Source organism: Oenanthe melanoleuca, chromosome 18, assembly GCF_029582105.1.
Source record: "Oenanthe melanoleuca isolate GR-GAL-2019-014 chromosome 18, OMel1.0, whole genome shotgun sequence".
Classification (NCBI taxonomy): domain Eukaryota; kingdom Metazoa; phylum Chordata; class Aves; order Passeriformes; family Muscicapidae; genus Oenanthe; species Oenanthe melanoleuca.
Window position 1 is genome coordinate 9859957 of NC_079351.1, and position 20460 is coordinate 9880416.

Sequence of the window (20460 nt, forward strand, 5' to 3'; positions counted from 1 at the left end):
GTACCATAATATACCAACAAAATTTAAGGAATGACTTAATCTAATGAAATGTAAGATCAGAGCGATATGGAAACCACACCAAAGACCTGGACCCAAGCTTTGTATAATTGAGCCAGACTAGGACACTTGTGTTTGCACACACACTCTGGGGTTTTCAACCAATGCCAACTTTGTATTTGCTGAGAAAACAAAGTTTAAGTTGACCACCCAGCTATCTAAGAGATCCTGATAACACCACTCATGTCTCCCATCAGTGCCATAAATCTCCCGTTTCATTATCTACAATGAGTAAGGAGGCAAAAACACACACGGCGTGGGTGACATGCCAGAGCGGGTGCATGCTCCAACGTGACTGCCCTGCCTGGATTTAAAGCATCCAGAACAGCACATGCAACTGATTAATCTGCACATCCTCACAGATAATACTCCCTTCACTTTTAGGAAGGGCAGAGAAAGCACCTTGACAACGTTTTCCTGGCATTGCTGTTAAAATTTGCGGTATGCTGTGATCATTAAAACAACAAGTCAGGATACCCATTCCCAAAGAGAGCATACTTACTGTAGATGCAGCCAGTGACTAAAGGCATGAACATCCAGCAGAGGGGCTGATCTAGAAGCCACCGTCCCATAGTTCACCTTCACTCACCTTCACTCACTGAACGTGCTCGGAGCAGCCCCTGCCTGGTGCTTCCCCTGACTCACGAGCTGCAGGCATGTTTGACTCGCAAACCCTCCGCCAGTGGCAATCAATTGTGTGCCTCTGGTTTTATTTCTCTGATGATGTCACTTTAAATACTTTTCATGTTCCATTTGTTATTTTTACTTCTAAAAATGACGCATTTCTTCAAATCCATTTTTCTCCAATTAGTCACAACTTAATGGAACAAGCTCGGCTGCCTGCCTGTCAGAGAGTGTCAGGCCCGTTCTCTCCGTGGTTATCCCACACAGACCCGCAGCAGCACCTGGAATATACGGACGGCATTGGGCACCTTGTTTATCCCAGATGCCCTTCTGGCTTCCTGCCCAAATCCTTTGCAGCAGGGCCAGAGCAGGAGAGCCCCGAACTGCAGTTTTACCAAAATAAAGCACAGACATAAATCAAAGACAGTGAAAAACCAGGAAGGAAAAAAAAAGCAAGACAGAGGAAGGAAGATGCGTCTCTCCTCTTGTGGAACAGCCTCTGTAAGATCAAAGCCGTGACAGCTCTACAGCCCCTCGAGCCTTTTGCTCACATGCTGCTTCCGAACATTTAATGCAAAACAGTCTGTGGCTACGGCTCGACAGAGAGAGAAGTTTTAAGAGAAATCTCAAGGTTTTCCCTACCTGATCTGAACTTGCTCCGAATCAGCAAGGAGTGCTCAGACCCCAGGAGTGTCATGGTGACTCGGGGACCAGATCCAGACGCCCCTCACTTAAACCATTAACTTCCTCCACAGGGAAAAGCCGACCAAACCGTGCCTGGTGCTCAGGATTCATCCAGCTCTCCTGGACTCTCTGGGTGCTTTTACAGCCGGCTGGCAAGGAGCAGCAAGTGGCTTTGTAAGATTTGGTCCCATCCAGCACTGACCCCGCACAGACACCAACTGCTCCCCCTGTGCTGTGTTGAACTAATTAACGTGGAGCCAGCGGGAGCCTCCTCCCGCCCGGAGTTTACTACCAGCAGCTGGGTGTCCTGGCTGATGTCATCGTCTAGCGGGGAGCAGCGACTATCGGAAAGGGTCTTAGCAAAGACAGAAGTTTGATATCTGATCCTAATTACTACCGGCCGTACGCAGCCAATCCGGGCGCTCCCCGTCTCAGCCGACTTTGGGAGCCGCTGGAAATATCAACAGAGCCGGGGCTTAACTCTTTGCAGCGTGGTGGGACCCGCACCGCGGGGCTGGGGGCTCGGTTCGCCCCGGGGTTGGGTCGGGACAAGCGTCCCGCCGGAGGATGGCTTTGGGAAGGTCATTGCACCTGGGCGCTGCCTGGGATGCCATCCATGGCAGAGGGGAACGGGACGTGGCTGCTGTGGGCACGGACTGGGGAGTGAGCACGGGGCTGCTCAGGTGTGGCACCGCTCAGGGCTGGCATTGTTCAGGTGTGGCACCGCTCAGGGCTGTGGCACCTGCTCAGGTGTGGCACTGCTCAGGGGTGTGGCACTTGCTCGGATGTGGCACCTGCTCAAGAGTGGCACTGCTCAGGGGTGTGGCACTGCTCAGGGGTGGCACCACTCAGGGGTGGCACTGCTCGGGTGTGGCACCTGCGCAAGGGTGGCACTGCTCAGGGGTGTGGCACTGCTCAGGGGTGGCACTGCTCAGGGGTGGCACCGCTCAGGGGTGGCACTGCTCAAGCGTGGCACCGCTCGGGTGTTGCACCTGCTCAAGAGTGGCACTGCTCAGGGGTGTGGCACTGCTCGGGTGTGGCACTGCTCAGGGCTGGCACCTACTCAGGTGTGGCACTGCTCAGGTGTGGCACTGCTCAGGGGTGGCACCTACTCAGGTGTGGCACTGCTCAGGGGTGGCACCTACTCAGGTGTGGCACTGCTCAGGGGTGTGGCACTGCTCACAGGTGGCACCTGGGTATCCCTGCTGCCGCCCAGGTGTGCCCCAGCTGTGCTGCCACCTTTGCAGTGTGTGGCTGTATCCCAGGGATTATCCCCCGAGCTCGGACGTGCTCTCTGTGCTGTGGCACACGGACACGACATTTTTGGGGCACAGCTAAACCTTGGCTAAAGTTTCCTGTGCCACAGCCATCCCAGGGAGGCTAAGGATGCTGCTGCGATGGAGGATCCCTCCCCACCCACCAAACATGCTGTCAGAGAACAGAAGCTGATTGCAAATACACAAAATAAAGAGAAACAGACCCATGAGGCTCCCCTTCCCCGAGCCCACATCTGGTTCACTCGAGTGGATGATCTGCTGGCACCTTTTACTGTGCAATGTAAGTAGCTCAAGCCAAGCTAAGTCAAGGACAGATCTCAGCTTCCCTGATATGTGGGTCTCACCTGGGAAGCTGCCTAAATTCCCTCTAGGTCATAAAAATACTTCAGGACTGGTTTGAAGTTTTGTTGGGATTGTTTTTTTGGTTTCTGAGAAGTACTCCTAAACAGTTTGGGCTGGGGAGGGGAATTTCAGGGCTGCTACACTCATGGCCCCAGAGGCTCTGATTCAGCAGTGCCCCAGTACAGCAGAGAACTCCTGGGGTCTCTCACCCTCAGGTAGTCTGTGTGATAGAACACAGAAGCACAGAATCATTTAGGTTGGAAAAGCCCTCTAAGATCATCAAGTCCAGCTGCCAACCCAGCACTGTCAAGCCCATCACTGCCCACATCTCTAAACAGCTAATCTCTACATTTATTGAACATTTCCAGGGATGGCCATTCCAGCACTCCCCTGGGCAGCCTGTTCCAATGCCTGAACACTCTTTCAGTGAAGAAATTTTTTCCTAAATCCTGGCACAACTTCAGACCTTTTCCTCTTGGCCTATTGCTTGTTACCTGGCAGCTGAGGTTAATGAGGCTGCCTGAGCTGAGCTCCCTGCTTACCACGGGCTGGATGGGATTTCCTGCTCATGCTACATCTGATGAAGGGGATTTTCCTTAATGACTGGCAAGGGAGAGAGGATTTAAATAAATTGATCTCCGAGCACTGAGCTGAGATTGCAAACAGAGTTCTACTCTATTGTCTAGCAAGGTGGCCAGAGTCTTGTTCCTTACTAATTTTTCCTTATGTTTAGTCCACTGTACTTGAAATGTCCTCTCTAATGGAGTTAACATCACAATCACAACAATAAACAAACTCCACCACTCAGCAGAACATGCCACGAACAAGGACAAGGCAGGACTCACTGACACCCTGTGTCTCCAGCTGCAGGGTTTTGTCCTTTTAGCTTTACAAACTCCTGTTTGATTTACTGCTCCTGCTGCCTCCACTCAGGTATCCCTGCTCCCTTTGGAGTTTCCAATTCCTTCCTTTCCTTCCATTCCTTCCTTTCCCTCCCTCCCTGGGATACCAGGGGCAATGGAGATATATCAATATCTTTCTTAGGAGGTGCCACAGCCTCATCTCATCATTGTTGACTCATCTCAGCAAATTGCTCAACTGCTAACTCACAGTCCAGAGCTGGTGTTTCCCTGTCACGTTCATTACGTGACAGTCAGCCCTGCCCACATGTACTCTGGATGTCCTGGGGGAATAGGAAAGTTGTCTCCCATAAACCTCAGAGCCCAGGACAGGACTGAGATCCCACCACAGACCCTGAGCCATTTGCCTGGCTGCTGCCTGCTTTAGGCAGCCCAGAAATATTTATCCCCCATAAGGTCTTCATGAGTTTCCAGAGTTGCCATTGCCCAGCCCTCGTGTCTTGGCTGTTTCTGCATTATGGTCAGTCTGGACAGGGCCTCACCACCAGCTGCATCACCATTTCTCTGGAAGATGACACAGGCACAAAGGTCCCTGCAGGGACCACAATTGCTTCCCATGCCCCTGTTCCCAGCTCTGCTAGAAGCACCCTCTGTGTAAACGAGGTCATCTTGACTGTGGTGAGAGAAAGAGTGAGCCTTAAATGTCAGAATAAATTAGTCATGGCAGGGAATTCCTTTGAACTGAGAAGTCACACCCCAGAGCCATAAGGATATCAGCTCTGTGCTGCTCACCAGATCCCAGGAAGCCATCCCTTCTAATCTTCCAACACACCCTATTGTTTATAGGACAGATTTATTTTGAAGCAGATTGTTTGTTTGTATGTGGATTGGCAACTGTGGGAAAAAGAGCCAAACTGAGCTGCAGTTTCAGTGAAACCCCTGTGGGGACTTGGAGGGGTCAGTGTGTGACAGTGTCTGTGCCAAAGGGAGGTTTCCTCAAACCTGGTGTTGTGCCAGCCATGTCTGCTCAGATTGTCCTCTCCTGTGGCAATGGGACTGGTTTGTCTTTGATTTCTTTACCCTAGCACCTGGCAGCTCCATTTGGCAAAGACCCCTCCTGCCATGGCCTTATTTCTTGAATCTTCACCTGCCCTGGAAGGCCAGGTCTGATGGATGAGCTCCCAGCCCTGGGTGCCCCATCCCATGTGTAGAGTGGTGATAATCTGCTGCCTGCTTGTGCTGGTGATAATCTGCTGCCTGCTGTGCAGCTGTGGTGAGCAAGGTCCCATGGGGAGGGACAGCTGCACTGGCACACAGCTCTGTGCTGAATGTCCCCAGGCTGGCATAACTCTGAATCCTGAAGGAGTGGGAAAGCTGATAAAAGAGTTGCCTTTACAAATCTCCTCTCAGGAGGAGAGCATTCTCCCATTCATACCCAATAGACAGTAAAAAGCAGTAGCCCAGGGCAGTGTCACAGGGAAATCACTAGCCAAGGCTCACAAGTAACTCTGGACATCCTTTGAGGATGCCTTCTGCCAGGATGTCATCATTGTGATAGAGAATGGAAGAAGAAACCTTTCCCTGAGAAAGGATTTTCACTGAACTGCCCATGAGTGGATCTGAGTTCAGGGCAGGTATGAACCTCCTGCTCTGAGGCTGCACCAGTAAAGCTCCAGCCCTGCTGCTCATCGTGCCCTTTAGGAACCTGAGGAGAAATGATCTTCTCTTTGCATGCCTGAGACTTACCTGGGGGTGAATTACACAGAAAAGGGCTCCTGTGGCTTTCACATGGCATAATCAGGATATTTCTCTCCATGACCTGGGACAAACAGAGGCTTTCTGAGCTGGAGCTAGCAAGGCAGCAGTGTCTCTGTGAAGCAGAGGTGGCCTCTGGGGATGAGCTCAGAAAGATCCTGGTTGTGTCCTAGCTCAGGACATGCCCTGAGCATGGTATTTTTTTTGGTCAGGGATGGTTCAATCCTTCTAACAGCTCCTGGTAAGCACCATCACAGCAGCATCCCACTATCCCAAATTTGCCACTGTCTGCCAGGCTTTTAAGTGATCTGTCCCCTCTCTATCTCCTCACAGAGCTTGAGGGATGGAATTTATGGCAGAGATGTCATGAGCTCTTCCCATTCCAACAGCAGACAGCCTTGCTTGAATTGGAGCTGTGAACTATTTATCGAGCATCCAAGCAAGGTTCCTCAATTTATGAAGGTCCAGAAGATATTATGCAATTGACAACATGAACACAAAAATACTGCATTTTGCTAAAGCTACTATTAAGCTGCCTGATGTTTTCATCATAATATTTATTTCTTTGGAAATACACTAAATTCTCCAATCCAGACTCAAAACAGAAAGATCAGAGAATGAAAATAGGGAGATGACATAGCTGTTTAAAGATTATGTAAAATGTTTTTTACTAGCATAAATATTTGATTGTAAAACCCTGGCTGTTGTATTTACTGAGCAGGGATGTGCAGTGAGTGCAGAGAGCTGCCACAGCCAGGCACCGTGCTGGGGCTGTCCCATGTGCCATGTCTTATGTCCTATGTGCCATGTGCCATGTGCCATGTGCCATGTGCCGTATGCCATGTCTTATGTGCCATGTGCCATGTCCTATATACCATGTGCTATGTGCCAAGTGCCATGTGCCACGTCCTATGTGCCATGTGCCATGTCCTATGTCCCATGTGCCATGTGCCATGTGCCATGTTCCATGTGCCATGTCCTATGATCCATGTGCCATGTGCCATGTGCCATATGCCATGTCCTATGTGCCATGTGCCATATGCCAAGTGCCATGTCCTATGTACCATGTGCCATATGCCATGTGCCATGTGCCATATGCCAAGTGCCATGTCCTATGTCCTATGTGCCATGTGCCATATGCCAAGTGCCATGTGCCATCTCCTGTGTGCCATGTGCCATGTCCTATGTGCCATGTGCCATGTGCCATGTGCCAAGTGCCATGTCCTATGTGCCATGTGCCATGTGCCATATCCCATGTCCTATGTGCCATGTGCCATGTGCCATGTCCTATGTACCATGTGCCATGTTCCATGTGCCATGTGCCATATGCCAAGTGCCATGTGCCATGTGCCATGTTCCATGTGCCATGTGCCCTGTCCCATGTCCTATGTGCCATATACCATGTGCCATGTGCCATGTACCCTGTCCCATGTCCTATGTGCCATATACCATGCGCCATGCGCCCTGTCCCATGTCCCTGCCTGATCCTCCCCTGTGCTCCAGGCTGCAGGGACCCTGGCTGCACTGGCACTCCTCCCTGGCTGCTGGCTCTGTGCAGATTGTCACTCCTGACACACACACTGGTCCTTCGGCTCCAGCAGCCTCAGGATGGAGGGCAGAGGGGATCAGAGCAGGTGAAGGAAGAGTTAAGGCTCAGGGCTGAGGGTGGTTTGAGGGAGGTCAGCAGCAGGGGGGATGCTCTCCATGGAGCACAGTGCTCAGGTCAAGTGGGCTGTGCTGGCAGGAGCTCAAGGCACTCAGGGACCTCCTGTGTCCCATGCAGAGCAGGGGGAAGGGCCAGGCCAGACACAGCCCGTGCTGTCCAGAGGCATGGCCTGTGGGATGGAGATACCAGTAGCTGCCTCCTCACTCATGACCGTGGTGGGACACCAAGGTCAGGACTGGCCTCGGTGGGAGGTCAAGCACGGCAGCACCATGAGCCCTGAGCATGGCCCTGGAGTGGACTCCAGGCAGGGGAGGCTCTGGTTCCCCTGTCCCTGTGGGGAGGAGGACTGGGGAAAGGCTCTGTGAATTCCCTGTGGGCACAACTGAGTGGGGAGTACAGTGGGACTGTGAATTTCTGTGTTTCACAGCTGGGGCAGGCACATTTCTATTTTAATCCACTGGAGATGATATTCTGGGGATGGTTTCCCAATGGAGCTGGTGACTTGCTCCCTTCAAGGGACTTCTCTCACCCACGGCTGTCCTGATGTCTCAGGCCACAAGCAGGATGCTCCCAGGTGCTGAGCTCCCTTGAAGTGGTGCCAGGGGTCAAATGCTGCAGCCCAGCAATGCAGAGATTTCCTCTCCCACCTCACCACTGGCTCGTGCATGGTGCAGACCAAGGCTCGAGCTGGCTGCCTGTGTCCTTGCTCCTGCAGCCAGCCCCACTGCTCACCCCAGGAGGGCCCAAGCACACCTTCCACCCCGGGCTGTGCTGCTGATACCTCTGTTGCTGTCCAGTGGCTCTGCCTTTACTGCCAGCCCAGTGTGCACCCCCTCTGGGCAGCCCTCACCCCAGGCTCAGGAGCCTCTGCCAGAGCCTGAGCAGGGTGAGGCTGGGGCCAGGGTGATGTCCCTGGGAGCAGGACTTCCCTGCAGCTGGACTGGTGAGAGCAGCTGCCTGAGCAGTGCTGAGGGCAGTGGGGAACATGGCCAGGCTGGCGTGTTGTGCAGCAGGGACGAGTCCTTGGCTGCTTTCTGGGTGGCCAGTGCAGGCAGCACGGATTTTGTGCCTGGTCTGGCTGCTCCAAGCAGTGGTGGCTGGCTGGAAATGAGGGAGAGAAGCAATGGCAGTGCCAGTATCACCTCCAGCCCCCAGACAATCCATTTGCTGAGCTGTGTCCCCCTCACCCTTCGCTGTGAGGGTGTTTCCAGAGCTCCTTGGCAGTGCAGGTGCTGCACGAATCACTTTGGTCCGTGGGGCAGCTGGATGCTCAGGCTGTGGAGCTGAGGGGGACCAGTCTGCAGCACCCCGAGAGCTGAGGAGGCTCCACAGGGCCTGGCCAGGGCTGACCTGGCTTCTGTTCCCTCCCCAGCAGGACTTTGGGCAAGTCACGTCTCTGTTTGGTTTCCTTATCTCTAACTGGCCATAATGAGGCTAACCCCTCTGCAAAGCTCTTGGAAATCTCCCCCCGAGCAGGGCCAGATAAGAGCTGTGTTGCTCTAAGCTCTGCAGCAGCTGCAGGGCTCGGGGCTCCCCCCAGAGCAGCCTGCACCTCCCATCCCTGCTCCCACCTGCATCCCTCCCTCTGGCCACGGAGCCCCTGGGCACAGCCACTAAAGCAGGAGCGTGTTCTGGGGAGGGTGGGACAAGCACCAGTGAGGGACACAAAGCAAAGCTGGGCCTGGGTTAGTGGTGAGCAGAGCTAAAGCCCCAGATATACATCGGATGGGCTGGGAGCATTATGTATTCCTGGAATGCCTTCTGGTCTTTATTAAAATGAAACCACAGCCAGCCCAAGAGAGCTCATCGCCCAGGCATCGGGCCAAGTATAAGTTACTTCTACAAATATTTATTTAACCATATCAATGACAAACTCTTTTGTATAAATGTTTTTATTTAATCATAATTTACCAATTATTTTAAATCAATTGTTTGCCTGGTTTCTAAACACTAATCAAGAGGCTTGCATTAGCATTACTCAGGCGGATTAGATGCATTATTTTGCTGAATCTTATGCCATTGCTTGCCTGCCTTGGCCATGGAAGAGGGTGCAGATGGATCCCAAATTTCACTCAAACTGTCAGATTCCTGGAGGGCTGTGCATGCAGCACTGCCAGCCCTCCCCACCCAGGTGACCTCTGGGCTGAGCTGGGTGCCTCAGGCACAGGGATGCACAGACACTGATCCCACCTGGTGCTCTCAGGACAGGAATTTCTACTGGTCTCCCTGGGCTCTGTTCTCATGGAGATGTTGTCCCCATCACTGATGCTTCGAGTGCCCTGCCCTTCCCCTGTTTAACCCTCATACCTGAGCTCAGAACTGTCACTGCAGTCCCTCAGTGTCCCTCAGCCCAGCTCTGGCAGGAATATGAGCATGGCCACGGTGCTTTGGGGCAGAACAGGAGCCAGCTCCCTCTCACACATGGACCTGCTCCAATTCTCTCACCTCTGCTCCTGACGTTGACAATGGTGCAAAGCAGAGAATCTGCCCTTCTGCAGGGCTCTGCCTGCCCAGGAGGATGCTGAGCTGAGGATAGGGCACCCAGCAGAGCTTACAGCACACTGCAGCCCTGGGGAGTATCTCATCCTGCACAGCCACACAGACCTGGGCCAGGGCAGGAATCTGCTCGTTGCCATCTGCGTGCACTGTTTATTTATAACATTTCAGGCTGCTACTGTCCTGCACCTTGGCTGCTGCTAACAGGGCTCTGTTCAGCATCTGCCTCTGCAGCCCGGGAGCTGCCAGCTTCCCCAGACCCCATTCCCCCGCTGCTCTCCACAGGACACTGGATTTTTGCTGCCAAAATCCCCCTCTCAAGCCTTTTTTTTTTTTTTTTTTTGCTGTCTTGCCCCACCAGTCCCTGTCTGCTCAGAAATGGGAGCAGAGCTGCTGTGAGGCCGGGAGAGCTGGTGCTTTATCCCACTTCAGCAGCCTCCCCAAGCCTCCCCTCGTCTGTGCTACTCAAGGAGGAGAGAAAGCAGAGATTTTGAAATTCTCCCTGATGGGGAGGGGCATGGAGGTGCCAAGCTTTGCAAAACACAGACTTGGAAGTGAATAACCAGAGCACAGACGTGGTCACAGCACTGCAGCAGAGACCCAAAATCACCGGCAAATTTCTTCCAAGATAATTAAACCCCAAACAAACAAAAAGAGGAATTGGGCCAACTTGGATACAACTACAGGACTCACCTACTATTTTAAAGATGACAAAAATAGAAATCAGTGCTGTATATAACCTTGCAGTGTTTATGTTTGGTTTTTTTCTGAGTGATGAGAAGTAGAGGTGCTGCTAGAGCCCGAGCAGTGCAAACACGGGCAGGGTGTGCCTGTGGCCAGAGCTCTGCAACCAGGAAATATCCCAGCACTGGGGACAGGAGCTGCCTGCTGCTGGCTTGGGAACACTCAGGGAAGTTCTTTGGAGGTCTCTGAAATGCTGTGTAAACACAGACCTGCCACTCTAAAGCAGATGAAGGGAAACTCCAGGATATAAAATCATTCTGCACACTCCTCTAAAAAACCTTTCAGTTCTGAGGGAAAATGAGCCAAATGTGCCTGTTTTATCATCTCTTACTTCTTACAAACTTCTTTTTAGAAATTAACTTTTTTTTTTTCCCTTTTTCTTTTCTTTGAAAGTACTGAAGGATTTTTCAGAGCCCCACATCTCTGGCTGAGAAGAGACTCTCTGAGAAGTCCCCACCTGGCCCAGGCTGGCTGTGGGATGTGCTGCCTCCCTGTGCAGGTGGGGGTGACAATCCTGGGACAAGCAGAGGATGCCTTCAGCCCCTGCTCTGCTGTGACAGCTGCATTCATGGGACTGGGCTGCCTAAAAGTCAGATGTGGAGTTTATCTCATGTCACAGACTGCAAGGGGTGACATTTTTTTTCCTGCCCAAGATCAGACAAGATAATGTGGAGATCACTGAGGCCCTTGGTCCACTGTAACATTGAGTCTGTTCAGTGTGAAGACCACAGGACCAGGTGATCCAAAGGGATAAAAGAGTTTGAAGCCACAGTAAGAAAAAGAAATTTCCAGAGGATGATATACAGGAAAGGCAAAATCCTTTGAAAACATGAATGCTATGAAATAGCAAACACTTGTTCAGGACAGGGACTGCTGTGGAAAAGTGGATGTGCTGTAGGACCTTTATTCCAGTTTACTGTCTCTGAGGAGTGGGCCCCATGCCATGGAGCTTCAGAGCCCTCATCCCAAACTGGTCATCCAGACACATCTGGAAATGTTAAATACAGTGGGGAGCAAGGAAGGATTCCTGGATTCTGTGTTCATTTTAGGATGAGTATTTACGTAAGATACTTTTCTTATCTTCCTGAACTATTTATAGTTTTGTTTGTATGTTTGGGACACAGACTATCCTACTATGCTTCAATAAATCTGAAATATCTTTGCTGACAAAAAGAAATGTTGTCTGCTGTTCATGGAAAGAGGGAAATCTTTGTGTTGAGCTACTTGTACAGTTAATATTTTAGTAAATGCTCTCTGGGTAGATATTGACTCATACAAATTCTTAATTTTTACTTCTTTTATGAAAAGAAAATAAGCTAAAAATTAAATGTTTGAGTCGAAGGGCATCCACACTATGAAAACTAGAAATAAACTAGACAAAGTAAATCACACACAGTCACTATCACTCCCCATCACACAGATCAAGGCAATATAAAATGACTTTCCAAGGGGTGCCATCACCAGAAGAGTGCTGGTGATGCTGTACAAGAATGAGGCTCATTCCCACATGGAATTTCAGGTGTTAACCCCCAAACCATCACCTGCTCCCAGGCTGGGGACCAGCCCTGACACTGGGTAACCTGGACAAAGGGGTGAGGAAGGGGCAATAGTGAGTGAGAGGAGCAGTAATAAAGAAACACGTATTTTTTTGTCAAGTGAGGGACGTTTTTTGATTTTTATATAAGGTGTAGGATTCTGCAAGTGACAGGGTGCTTTCATTTTGTGCTCAGCAGAGGTAATTTTGTCAGGTTGCCAAGCAGGGTGATTTAAGTAACTCCTTCCAAGCCTCTTTTAATAAAACCACCTCTAAACACATCCAGTTTCTCCAGAAAAAATGCTACAGAGGGAGCTTCACAGAGTCCTTGGATTAGTGTAAAATGAGATTTATGGATTTGCTGGGCTGCTCCCATGTCACAGTGGGGGTGGCAGCACAGCCCCAGCACTTCTCTGCTGGGGTGGTGTCATGGCTGTGGGGCAGAGCACGAGGTGTGGGATGAGGGCAGGTGAAGTGTGCTCAGCCCTGGCCCCATCCCACGGGCTCAGCTCCTGAGCTACCTGACCCCCTGGAAACGAAAACACACAGGCTTTGCTTCTTTAATATGCCTTCAATATCCTGGAAATGAAAGGAGGCAGGTTAGCTTGATTTCATTTACTCTGAGATCTCGTTTTAATGTAGGTTTGATAACTAAATGGAAAACAAATGTGGGATATTAAAGGGAGGCGGCCCAGCCCAGCGGCGGGAACGGGACCGGTGCAGGAACATTTTTCCAAAGATCCCTTCTGGAATGTTATTTTGAACTCCTTGAAACGCCAAAGGTTTTTAGACATTGTGTGTTTTGTTAAGTGTCCCTCGGGAGCACTGGGTTTAAAATTAGTCAAACTCTTTCACTTTTTTAAACCCTACCCGAAAATAGTCGATATAAAATTTGGTGGGAATTCTGCTGAGAGCTTAAATTGGCTGAAACAGACGACCTAATGGAAATGACATTTGGGGAAAAAATGTGAAAAACCTGGTTTTCTTTCTGGCTTGCAATGACATAATCAGGACATGGCAGGACTGCCTGCTCCTCTGAGTATGGCCCTGACCCTGGGGCTCTGGTCACCAGTTTCCCTCGTAGGAGAGAAGGAGGGAAGCAGCTGGGAAGAGCTAAAAGAGGGAGATGAGTGCTCTGGTACGGTACTGCCCGTCCTCTGGGGCTGGATTCCTCTGTGGGCTGACGTCCATCAGAGTGCAGGGCTGGTGAGCAGGTCAGCAGCACCCACATCTCTGCCCAGGGGTGTGTGCTAGAGCCATTCCCTCTGGTGGGACACCTGGCTGTTCTCCTGGGACAGGAGGAGCAGGCAGGATTTCACCAAAAGGAAATACCTGAGAGTTCTCTGGGTGGCACATCCTCCTGACAAACATCTTTGTGACAGCTTCTGGCTGAGCCTGTGCCACCCTGCCCTCCAAGGGGCTCCTTGGCTCTGTGCCCTACTCTTGGTGTGCTCTGTGGGTGTGAGGAAGGGCTGCACTGGCAGCACACACCACTCCTCCATCAGCTCCTCCCAGCTCATGGTGAGCTGGGGCCATTCAAAACATGTCCCAGAAACACGTTGGGGCCTTCCCCAGCCCGGTAGCTTATTTATTGGAGTCATTTTGTCACTTTGGGAGATAAAGCTGCCTTCACACACCTCAGGTTCCTCTCAGCAGAGCTGGGAGATAAGGGCTAAGGGCTGCTGGCTCCTACTTGCCGTGATCCGGGCAGGATCTGGAGCACAGGGCTCTTTGGGAAGCCACCTCTGCTATCACTTTGACAGGTGTCAGCTGTGCTCTGAGCAGCCAGCCACAGCCAGAGATTAGCCAAATGTGTCTCCTGCTCAGACTCCCCAGACATGGCTTCACAGGCCAGAATGGGAAAGGATTTTGAGTTGAGATAGGGGGCTTTATTCAGAAACAGCCTGACCTGAGGACCTCACTATCAGCAGCTGCCACCACAGATGGGGTTCTTCCCAAGAGGAGATAAGGGGGAGGAGGGGCTGTTCTGCTACCACAGACCCCAGTTTGGTGTCTAGGGTGCAGGAGAGAGCCCTTTGCATTCTGCTTGCTGCACCTGAGGTGTGCCAGAGACACACCAGCATCAGGGCCCACCTGGGCAAGCAAAGCTGGGTGAGCTCCTTGATTTGGGGGATCCAGAGGCTGTGGAAGCTCTATCAGCCAGTCAGGCAGGCACCTGCACTTCACAAACACAGCCAGAGCAGCCAGCTGTGTCCTGAGCCCTCCAGCCTGGTCCTACAGGCACACAGAGTGTGGGGGCAGTGGGCTCTGAGGGGTGGGATGTCTGTGGGAGGGGATGCATCAGTGCCTGCAGAGCTGCTTCTTCCAGCAGTGGTGCAAGGTCCCATGGAGAAGGCAAGGGCTGCTGGAGGAGAGATCAAAAGCAGCCAAGAGCACCACCAGTCACTGCAGATGTGTTGGGGGCAGTGGGGGCACCTCAGGCTGGAGAACACTTGAGGAGAAAGAGAGTGGCTGGCACAGCTGCCCAGGGAACCTGCCTTTGTCACCCTCCAGCCCAGGGAAGTCCCTCTGCAGCAAGTCCCTTCCTGGCCTCCTTCCTCTCCCACACGGGCTTCACTGAGATGTGAAATTCCTCTGGGTGGGGTGTCCCTGGGCATGGCTGACTCCTGTTCCTGTTACCTCATTGTAGAAGGCATTTTCCTGGAATTTGTGAACTGTTGCCTGCCCAGTCAGACTGCCTGGAGCTCCTTGCAGCTTTTGCAGACTTTTGCTTCCCAGGCAAGCCCAAGCCATAGGTCAGAGTGCACAGCCAGGCACAGGGGAGCACGTATTCCAGGCAGGACCTTTGTGCCCATGGCATGCATCTGCTGCAGGGCCCCTTCTGGTAGCACTGAAAAATGGCATTCCTCATGGTACCCACATTTTCATGCCAAACTAAACTTTCTTGTCCTTCTCAGAGGTATTTATAGATGGGAATCTTGACAAGAATGAGTTTCTGTTTTGAAAGGAATAGTTTTATTTATTACTGACTCTGATTTGAGTGTGTGTTTGTGTGTGTGCTCAAAGGTGCAAGCAAGTGACAAAAAAGCCACCTAAGGAATGTGCTAAGTGAATCCCTAGGTAGAATGATGAGGAAAAATGAAAGAGTCTTTAAACTGGATGCTGAAAAACTTGACAGAAGCAATGTGCTCCTCCTGGATGGTGTATGGGGCCAAGGAGAAGGGGCAGTGGAACTGGCAGGGTCTGTGAGCAAACAGAGCTGTGCTCACAGGGGAACCTGCTCTCACCTCACTGCAGCACGGTGGGCTCAGCCCCAGGGCCCTGCAGAAAGGAACTGCTTTGTCCAGAGGAAAAACACAGGCTAAGAGCTGGAGATACCTCAGTTAGACTCTCTGGCATCTCTGAACTGACATCTCAGCTGTGCTGGGGGGTGGGCTGGCTGGGGGCAAGATATTCCAGCTTGGGAAGGGTCAGCAGAGGGGTCAGTCAGCAATGGGGACAGTCAGCAGTGGGGTCAGTCAGCAGTGGGGTCAGTCAGAAATGGGGTCAATCAGAAGAGGGGCAGTCAGCAGAGAGGTCAGTCAGATTTACTGGGTGTTCTCTCCACTGCCATACTGACCCTGGGGACAGCCATCAGACGTGCTGGGACAGCAAGCTCTGGGAACACAAGATGTCAGGCATGTCCCACCTCCCCTCCCCTCGCTGGCTGTGCCTCAGTCCCACCTCCATGTCCTGCACAGCCAATCCCTCTGCCTGGCCTGACTCCCGACCCTGGACACATCCACACAATTCCACTCTGGTACCTGCAGGCTCCATCCTGCGTGCCAGGGCTGGGATACACTCCAGACTCTGTGCAGGCAGATGTTGCCAGCAGCTGGCAGTTCCATGGCATTGGAGGGCAGCACTGAGGTCTGATGAAAGCTCTTTAAACCACCTGAGCAACACCCAAAACTCTGTTTGATTCTCAGCTTGCTGGTGAATACAATCAGTGCCTTCAGCAAGCACAGAACTGCATTGCCACTCTGGGTTGCAGTGGACAGTTCCCATCCCTTCTTGGCTGCACACCAAATGACCAAGAAAAAATCAGGGCTAAAGCCTGGGAGAAAAGAGAGAGATTTGGTTTTATAGGATTGTGACAGTGTCTGCATCTTGACATGAGCTGCAGTGGAGAGGAATTCAAGGAACTCCCCCCTCCCAAACCAATTGATGACAGATTGTACACGAAGCAATTAAATAAAGAGAAATGCAATGTGAATAGTTCAGGAAAAAAAAAAAAGGCTGGGGATGTGTTTGCAGAGCACCTGCACTCCTGCAGGTCAGCTTCCCAACACTGCTCTGAGCAGCTCCTGGTGCCAGCAGCAGGGACAAAGTGACATCCATCCAGAATCCTGGAGCACACAGGCCCAGGCCACATAAACAGGTGTGTGGTGGCAGCCTGAAGGGGTGAATGTCATACAGCCAGAGTGGTTTGGGTTGGAAGGGACCTGAAAGATCATCTCCTTCCAATCCCCTGCCATGGCAGGGACACCTTCTTCTGTGCCAGGCTGCTCCAAGCCCCATCCAACCTGGCCTTGGACATTTCCAGTGATGGGGCAGCCACAGCTGCTCTGGGCACCCTATGCCAGGGCCTCCCCACCCTCACAGGGAGGAATTTCTTCCTGATATCCCATTTAAATGTCCTTTCTTTCAGCTTAAAGCCATTTCCCCCATGTCCTGTCACTGCAGACCCTTGTAAAAAGTCTCTCTCCATCTTTCTTGTACCTCTCTTCAGGCTCTGGAAAGCCTCAACTAGGTTATCCTCATACAGTTTTTTTTTATTTCCCCAGCAAATCCCAGCTGTGCCAGCCTTTCCTCCCAGCAGAGCTGCTCCATCCTCTGCCCATCCTGAGCCTCCCCTGGATCTCCCCAGCAGCTCCAGGTGCTGCTGTGCTGGGGCAGCTCTGCAGGTGGGTCTCACCTGAGCACAGGGGCACAGGGGCAGGATCCCCCTCCCCTCCCTGCTGCCCACCCTGGGGCTCAGCCCAGGGCAGGGAGAGTTTCTGGGTCCCAGCTCTCACCCAGAGCACCCCCAAATCCTCCTCCCAGGGCTGCTCCCTCTGCTCATCCCAAACCTGGGTTACCTCAACTTACATGCAGCACCTTGCACTTGGTTTTGTTAAACCACATGAGATTCCCACTGGCATTTCTTGAGCCTGTCCCTGTGAAATTTCAGATCCCTTTTCCTATTTCACCACCAGTTATGTCACTCTCAGTGTACAGATGCCTCTGTATGTTGTATTTCAAGAAAGTTTCAGTCTGCAGCCTCTGTGATGGGGCTCTTCCAGAGCTTTGAAACACAGGTATCATGCTGCCCTTTTCTTCATGAGCAGCCCACAAAGAAAAATAACCTTTAAAAACTAAATTATTTCAAATAAAGCCAGGAAGTTCAATGTAAGACAGACTGGAAATCAGCAGACTTTGCAAACAAGATGCCCCTGGCCCACTGAGACCTGCTGGGAGGTCTCTCCCTCAGATTTTCTCTTCAAAGGAAACCTTTACATGGGAGAAGAAATCAGGAAGGGATGTTCAGATGGGGATGGGCACAGTTCCTCAGACATCTCCATTTCCCATTGTCCCTGCTCCATCTCTGAAAGAGGCCAAAATGCCAACTTCCCAAGCAAGCTAAGGCACCATGGCAGCTCTGGAATGCATTTCTTATTACAAATCTAATCATGTCTTCTATTGCTCTATATTTTTGTAGCTATTTCTAATATCACAAATATTTGCCTTGCCCTGATTTCCTGAGATTCACGTCACATTCTCAGCTGCCATCTGCTCACGATGCCATCTCAGGGGGTTTGCTAGGGGGAGAACCAGAAGCCCTTGGAGGATTGACACCAGATTGGGAGTCCTATGATGGAGGACTCATCTCTAGCCCATCCATCTGGATCTCATCCTCCTCACTGACACACATCAGCAGCAGGAAGGGCTGTGGCAAGGGGTGGGGTTTGACCCTCCAAATTAGCCCTGCTCCAGGCTCTTGGCTGTGAGCTCTCTCCTGCACTGAGATGGGTCAGCCCCTCTTGAGGGGAATCAAAAGTCCTCAGGGCCTTCCCTCTTATCAGGAAAGAGATGACTGAATCCCCTCAGAGGTGATTTGACAGCAGAACAGATCTCTCCTCTGTCTCCAGTAAAAACCCAGCCACTCTGACCTGGCACTGCTCTGCTAGAAACTCCACCCTCGAGTTTCCAGGATTTGGTGCCCAGCCAGCTCTGTCAAGGGATCCACCTCATCAGGGATGTGGAATCACCTGCCTGAATGCCCCCACAGCATTACTCAAGATATAAAGTCTGCCCTGAATCTTGTGGCAGGTGAAACCTGCCTCAGCAGATTTAAACACAGGCAGGGTTTGCTGATCACTGAGCAGTGTTTGGGCTGTGGAAATGGGCAGTGCCCAGAGCCAGCCCAGAGTGCAAGTGACATGAAAGTGACTCAAGTGGGGAGTCACAGCCCCTCTTTCAGCCTCTTTCAGCTGCTGCCTGGGACATCCCAGGCTGGCAGAGGCAGCCCAGACCCACCTGCTCCTGTAGCTCCTGCTAAAGGGCAGCTGCCCTGACCCCGCAGCCCTGGTTCAGGGTGTGCACATGCTGTCCCCTGTGTGCAGGCAGCTCCAGGCAGCAGGGAGGGCTGGGGTAACCCACAGCCCTGACCCAGCTGTGTCAGTCCTGCTGCTGCCAGCCCAGCAGCTGCCAGGGACCCTCACTCAGCTGCACCCACGGTGGGGCTCAGGCAGCCAAGGGCTCTGTGCTTTCCTGCCCTACTCACTCACCACTTCTCACCCAAAGCCTTGTCCATCAAATCCATCTCAAGGTCAAATCCTGAATCAGGAGACATCCACCAGTGAAAACTGGTGGCCAGCCCTCCATCCTGCTCTAGGAAGATGCTGAGATGGGTTTCTTGTCCTTAAGTATATTGCCTTGGGTTTTATCTTTTATATTTTCAGAATCTCTGCTGCTTAAAGTGTAACTCTGAAACTTCATATTAGGTGTTAGTAAATTCTCTTCAAAGGGGGACAAAGCAATCCCTTCCCAGCTGGAGAATCAAGGACAAATGGTACCCAAAAAACATAAACAATGGCAAAGGGAACAAGGCAAGCCAGGGGAGTGAGACTTCATAGCCTGGGGCTGTGGTTGGATAATTAACCCCAATATGTAGATGAACCAAAACTTTTAAAAGTGTAAAGATTTGTGGCTGAGATCCATCTGGGATTTGATTTGGGTGTAGCCCTGGCCAGGCTGTTGCACTGCCCAGGGTGAATCCTTTCAGTAAATACCTATTTTATCCCTTTTGCTCTGTCTAGCCTGTTCCAGGTCAGCCTTTCCAGGCATCAAATCCCTGTTGGAGGTGCTTGGTTCCCTTCCAGCCCTGTCTGTCCTGTCTCTGCGTTCCCTGGCAGCCACACTGCCCTTTGAGCTGAGCCTGTCCTGAGGATGTTCCACAGCCATTCCCAGGAACTCACACAGCACTTCCCTGGAAAGTCAGCGTGCCTGAGGCTGGCACTGCTCTGCCTCCTTGCCCTGCATGGAGAGGAGCTCTGTGCCATGCCTGCTCCAGCAGCACACGGCTCACCACTGCAGGCAAGCAGGAGTTATCACCAGCTTGAGCTCCTGCAAAGGTGTCTGGCTCCTGTTCTCCCTGCAGAGGGCTGCAGCAGGGACCAGCTCCTGCTCCCTGAAGGCCTCTGGAGAGACAGACAGGAACGTTTCCAAATGCAGATGGGTGGTGAGAAGAGCAGGGCAGCTGGCACACGCTTTGCTGTGTCACTGCCCCATGGCTTCACCTCCACCCACGGCCTTTTTGCTCCCTCCAGCTGTGAGGAGGATGAGGTGGGGCACTGCTCACTGCAGGTGCAGCCAGCATTGCATTCCTGCTGTGTGCCCTGCGCTCTGGGCCCAGCCAAGGGCTGCACATGCAGAAATCTGACAGCCCCCACTGTGAATGCTTTACTAAATCCGTGATTTCCACCTGTGCTTGGCAGCCCAGAGGGAAGAGGTGCAGAGGCAGGGTACAGTGACAGGAGCTGTCACAGCAGCAGCTCCAGCACAAAGCTCACAGCCACACTTCACCCATGGGGAGATGTGCAGAAGAGATCCCAAAGCCCATAAATAAGCCAGGTCAGATTTTGGAGAGTGCTTCACCCCCTGGTGCTCAGAGCAGTTGCTCAGCACCCCCTGGAGCCAGTCACACAGTAAAGAGGGGAGCTTTGCCAAGATGTGTGCTCAGCATGGCTTGGTGTCCAGCTAGCTGGGATTTCTGGGAGTGCTGAGGTTCCTGCTGAGCACGTGCACGGCTGCTCCTCGCTGGGACAAGTGTTTGCAAGGCAGAAACATGCAAATTCGATCCCAAGTGAATACTCATCTGAAAAGCCTAACCAGAGTGTATTTTTGGGTGTCCTGTTTGAAAGCCATGCAGTCAGGGAA

General features: G+C 51.9%; 1 protein-coding gene across 9 annotated transcripts in view; it reads right to left on the reverse strand.

Annotated features, from left to right (window-relative positions):
* Nucleotides 1-20460, reverse strand: part of MYOCD (myocardin) — a 229778-nt gene that overhangs the window by 33435 nt on the left and 175883 nt on the right. Inside the window, exon 1 of one of the 9 annotated variants that reach the window (XM_056506174.1) lies at nucleotides 1324-1966. The exons of 4 other annotated variants lie outside the window; for them this stretch is intronic. In XM_056506174.1, the coding sequence (XP_056362149.1) occupies nucleotides 1324-1378 (55 nt within the window). In that variant the 5' untranslated portion in view covers nucleotides 1379-1966. Of the gene's footprint in view, nucleotides 1-559; nucleotides 738-1323; nucleotides 1967-20460 lie in introns of those variants that run through there. 4 more of the 9 variants (XM_056506180.1, XM_056506179.1, XM_056506173.1 and 1 more) reach the window with 4 other exon arrangements.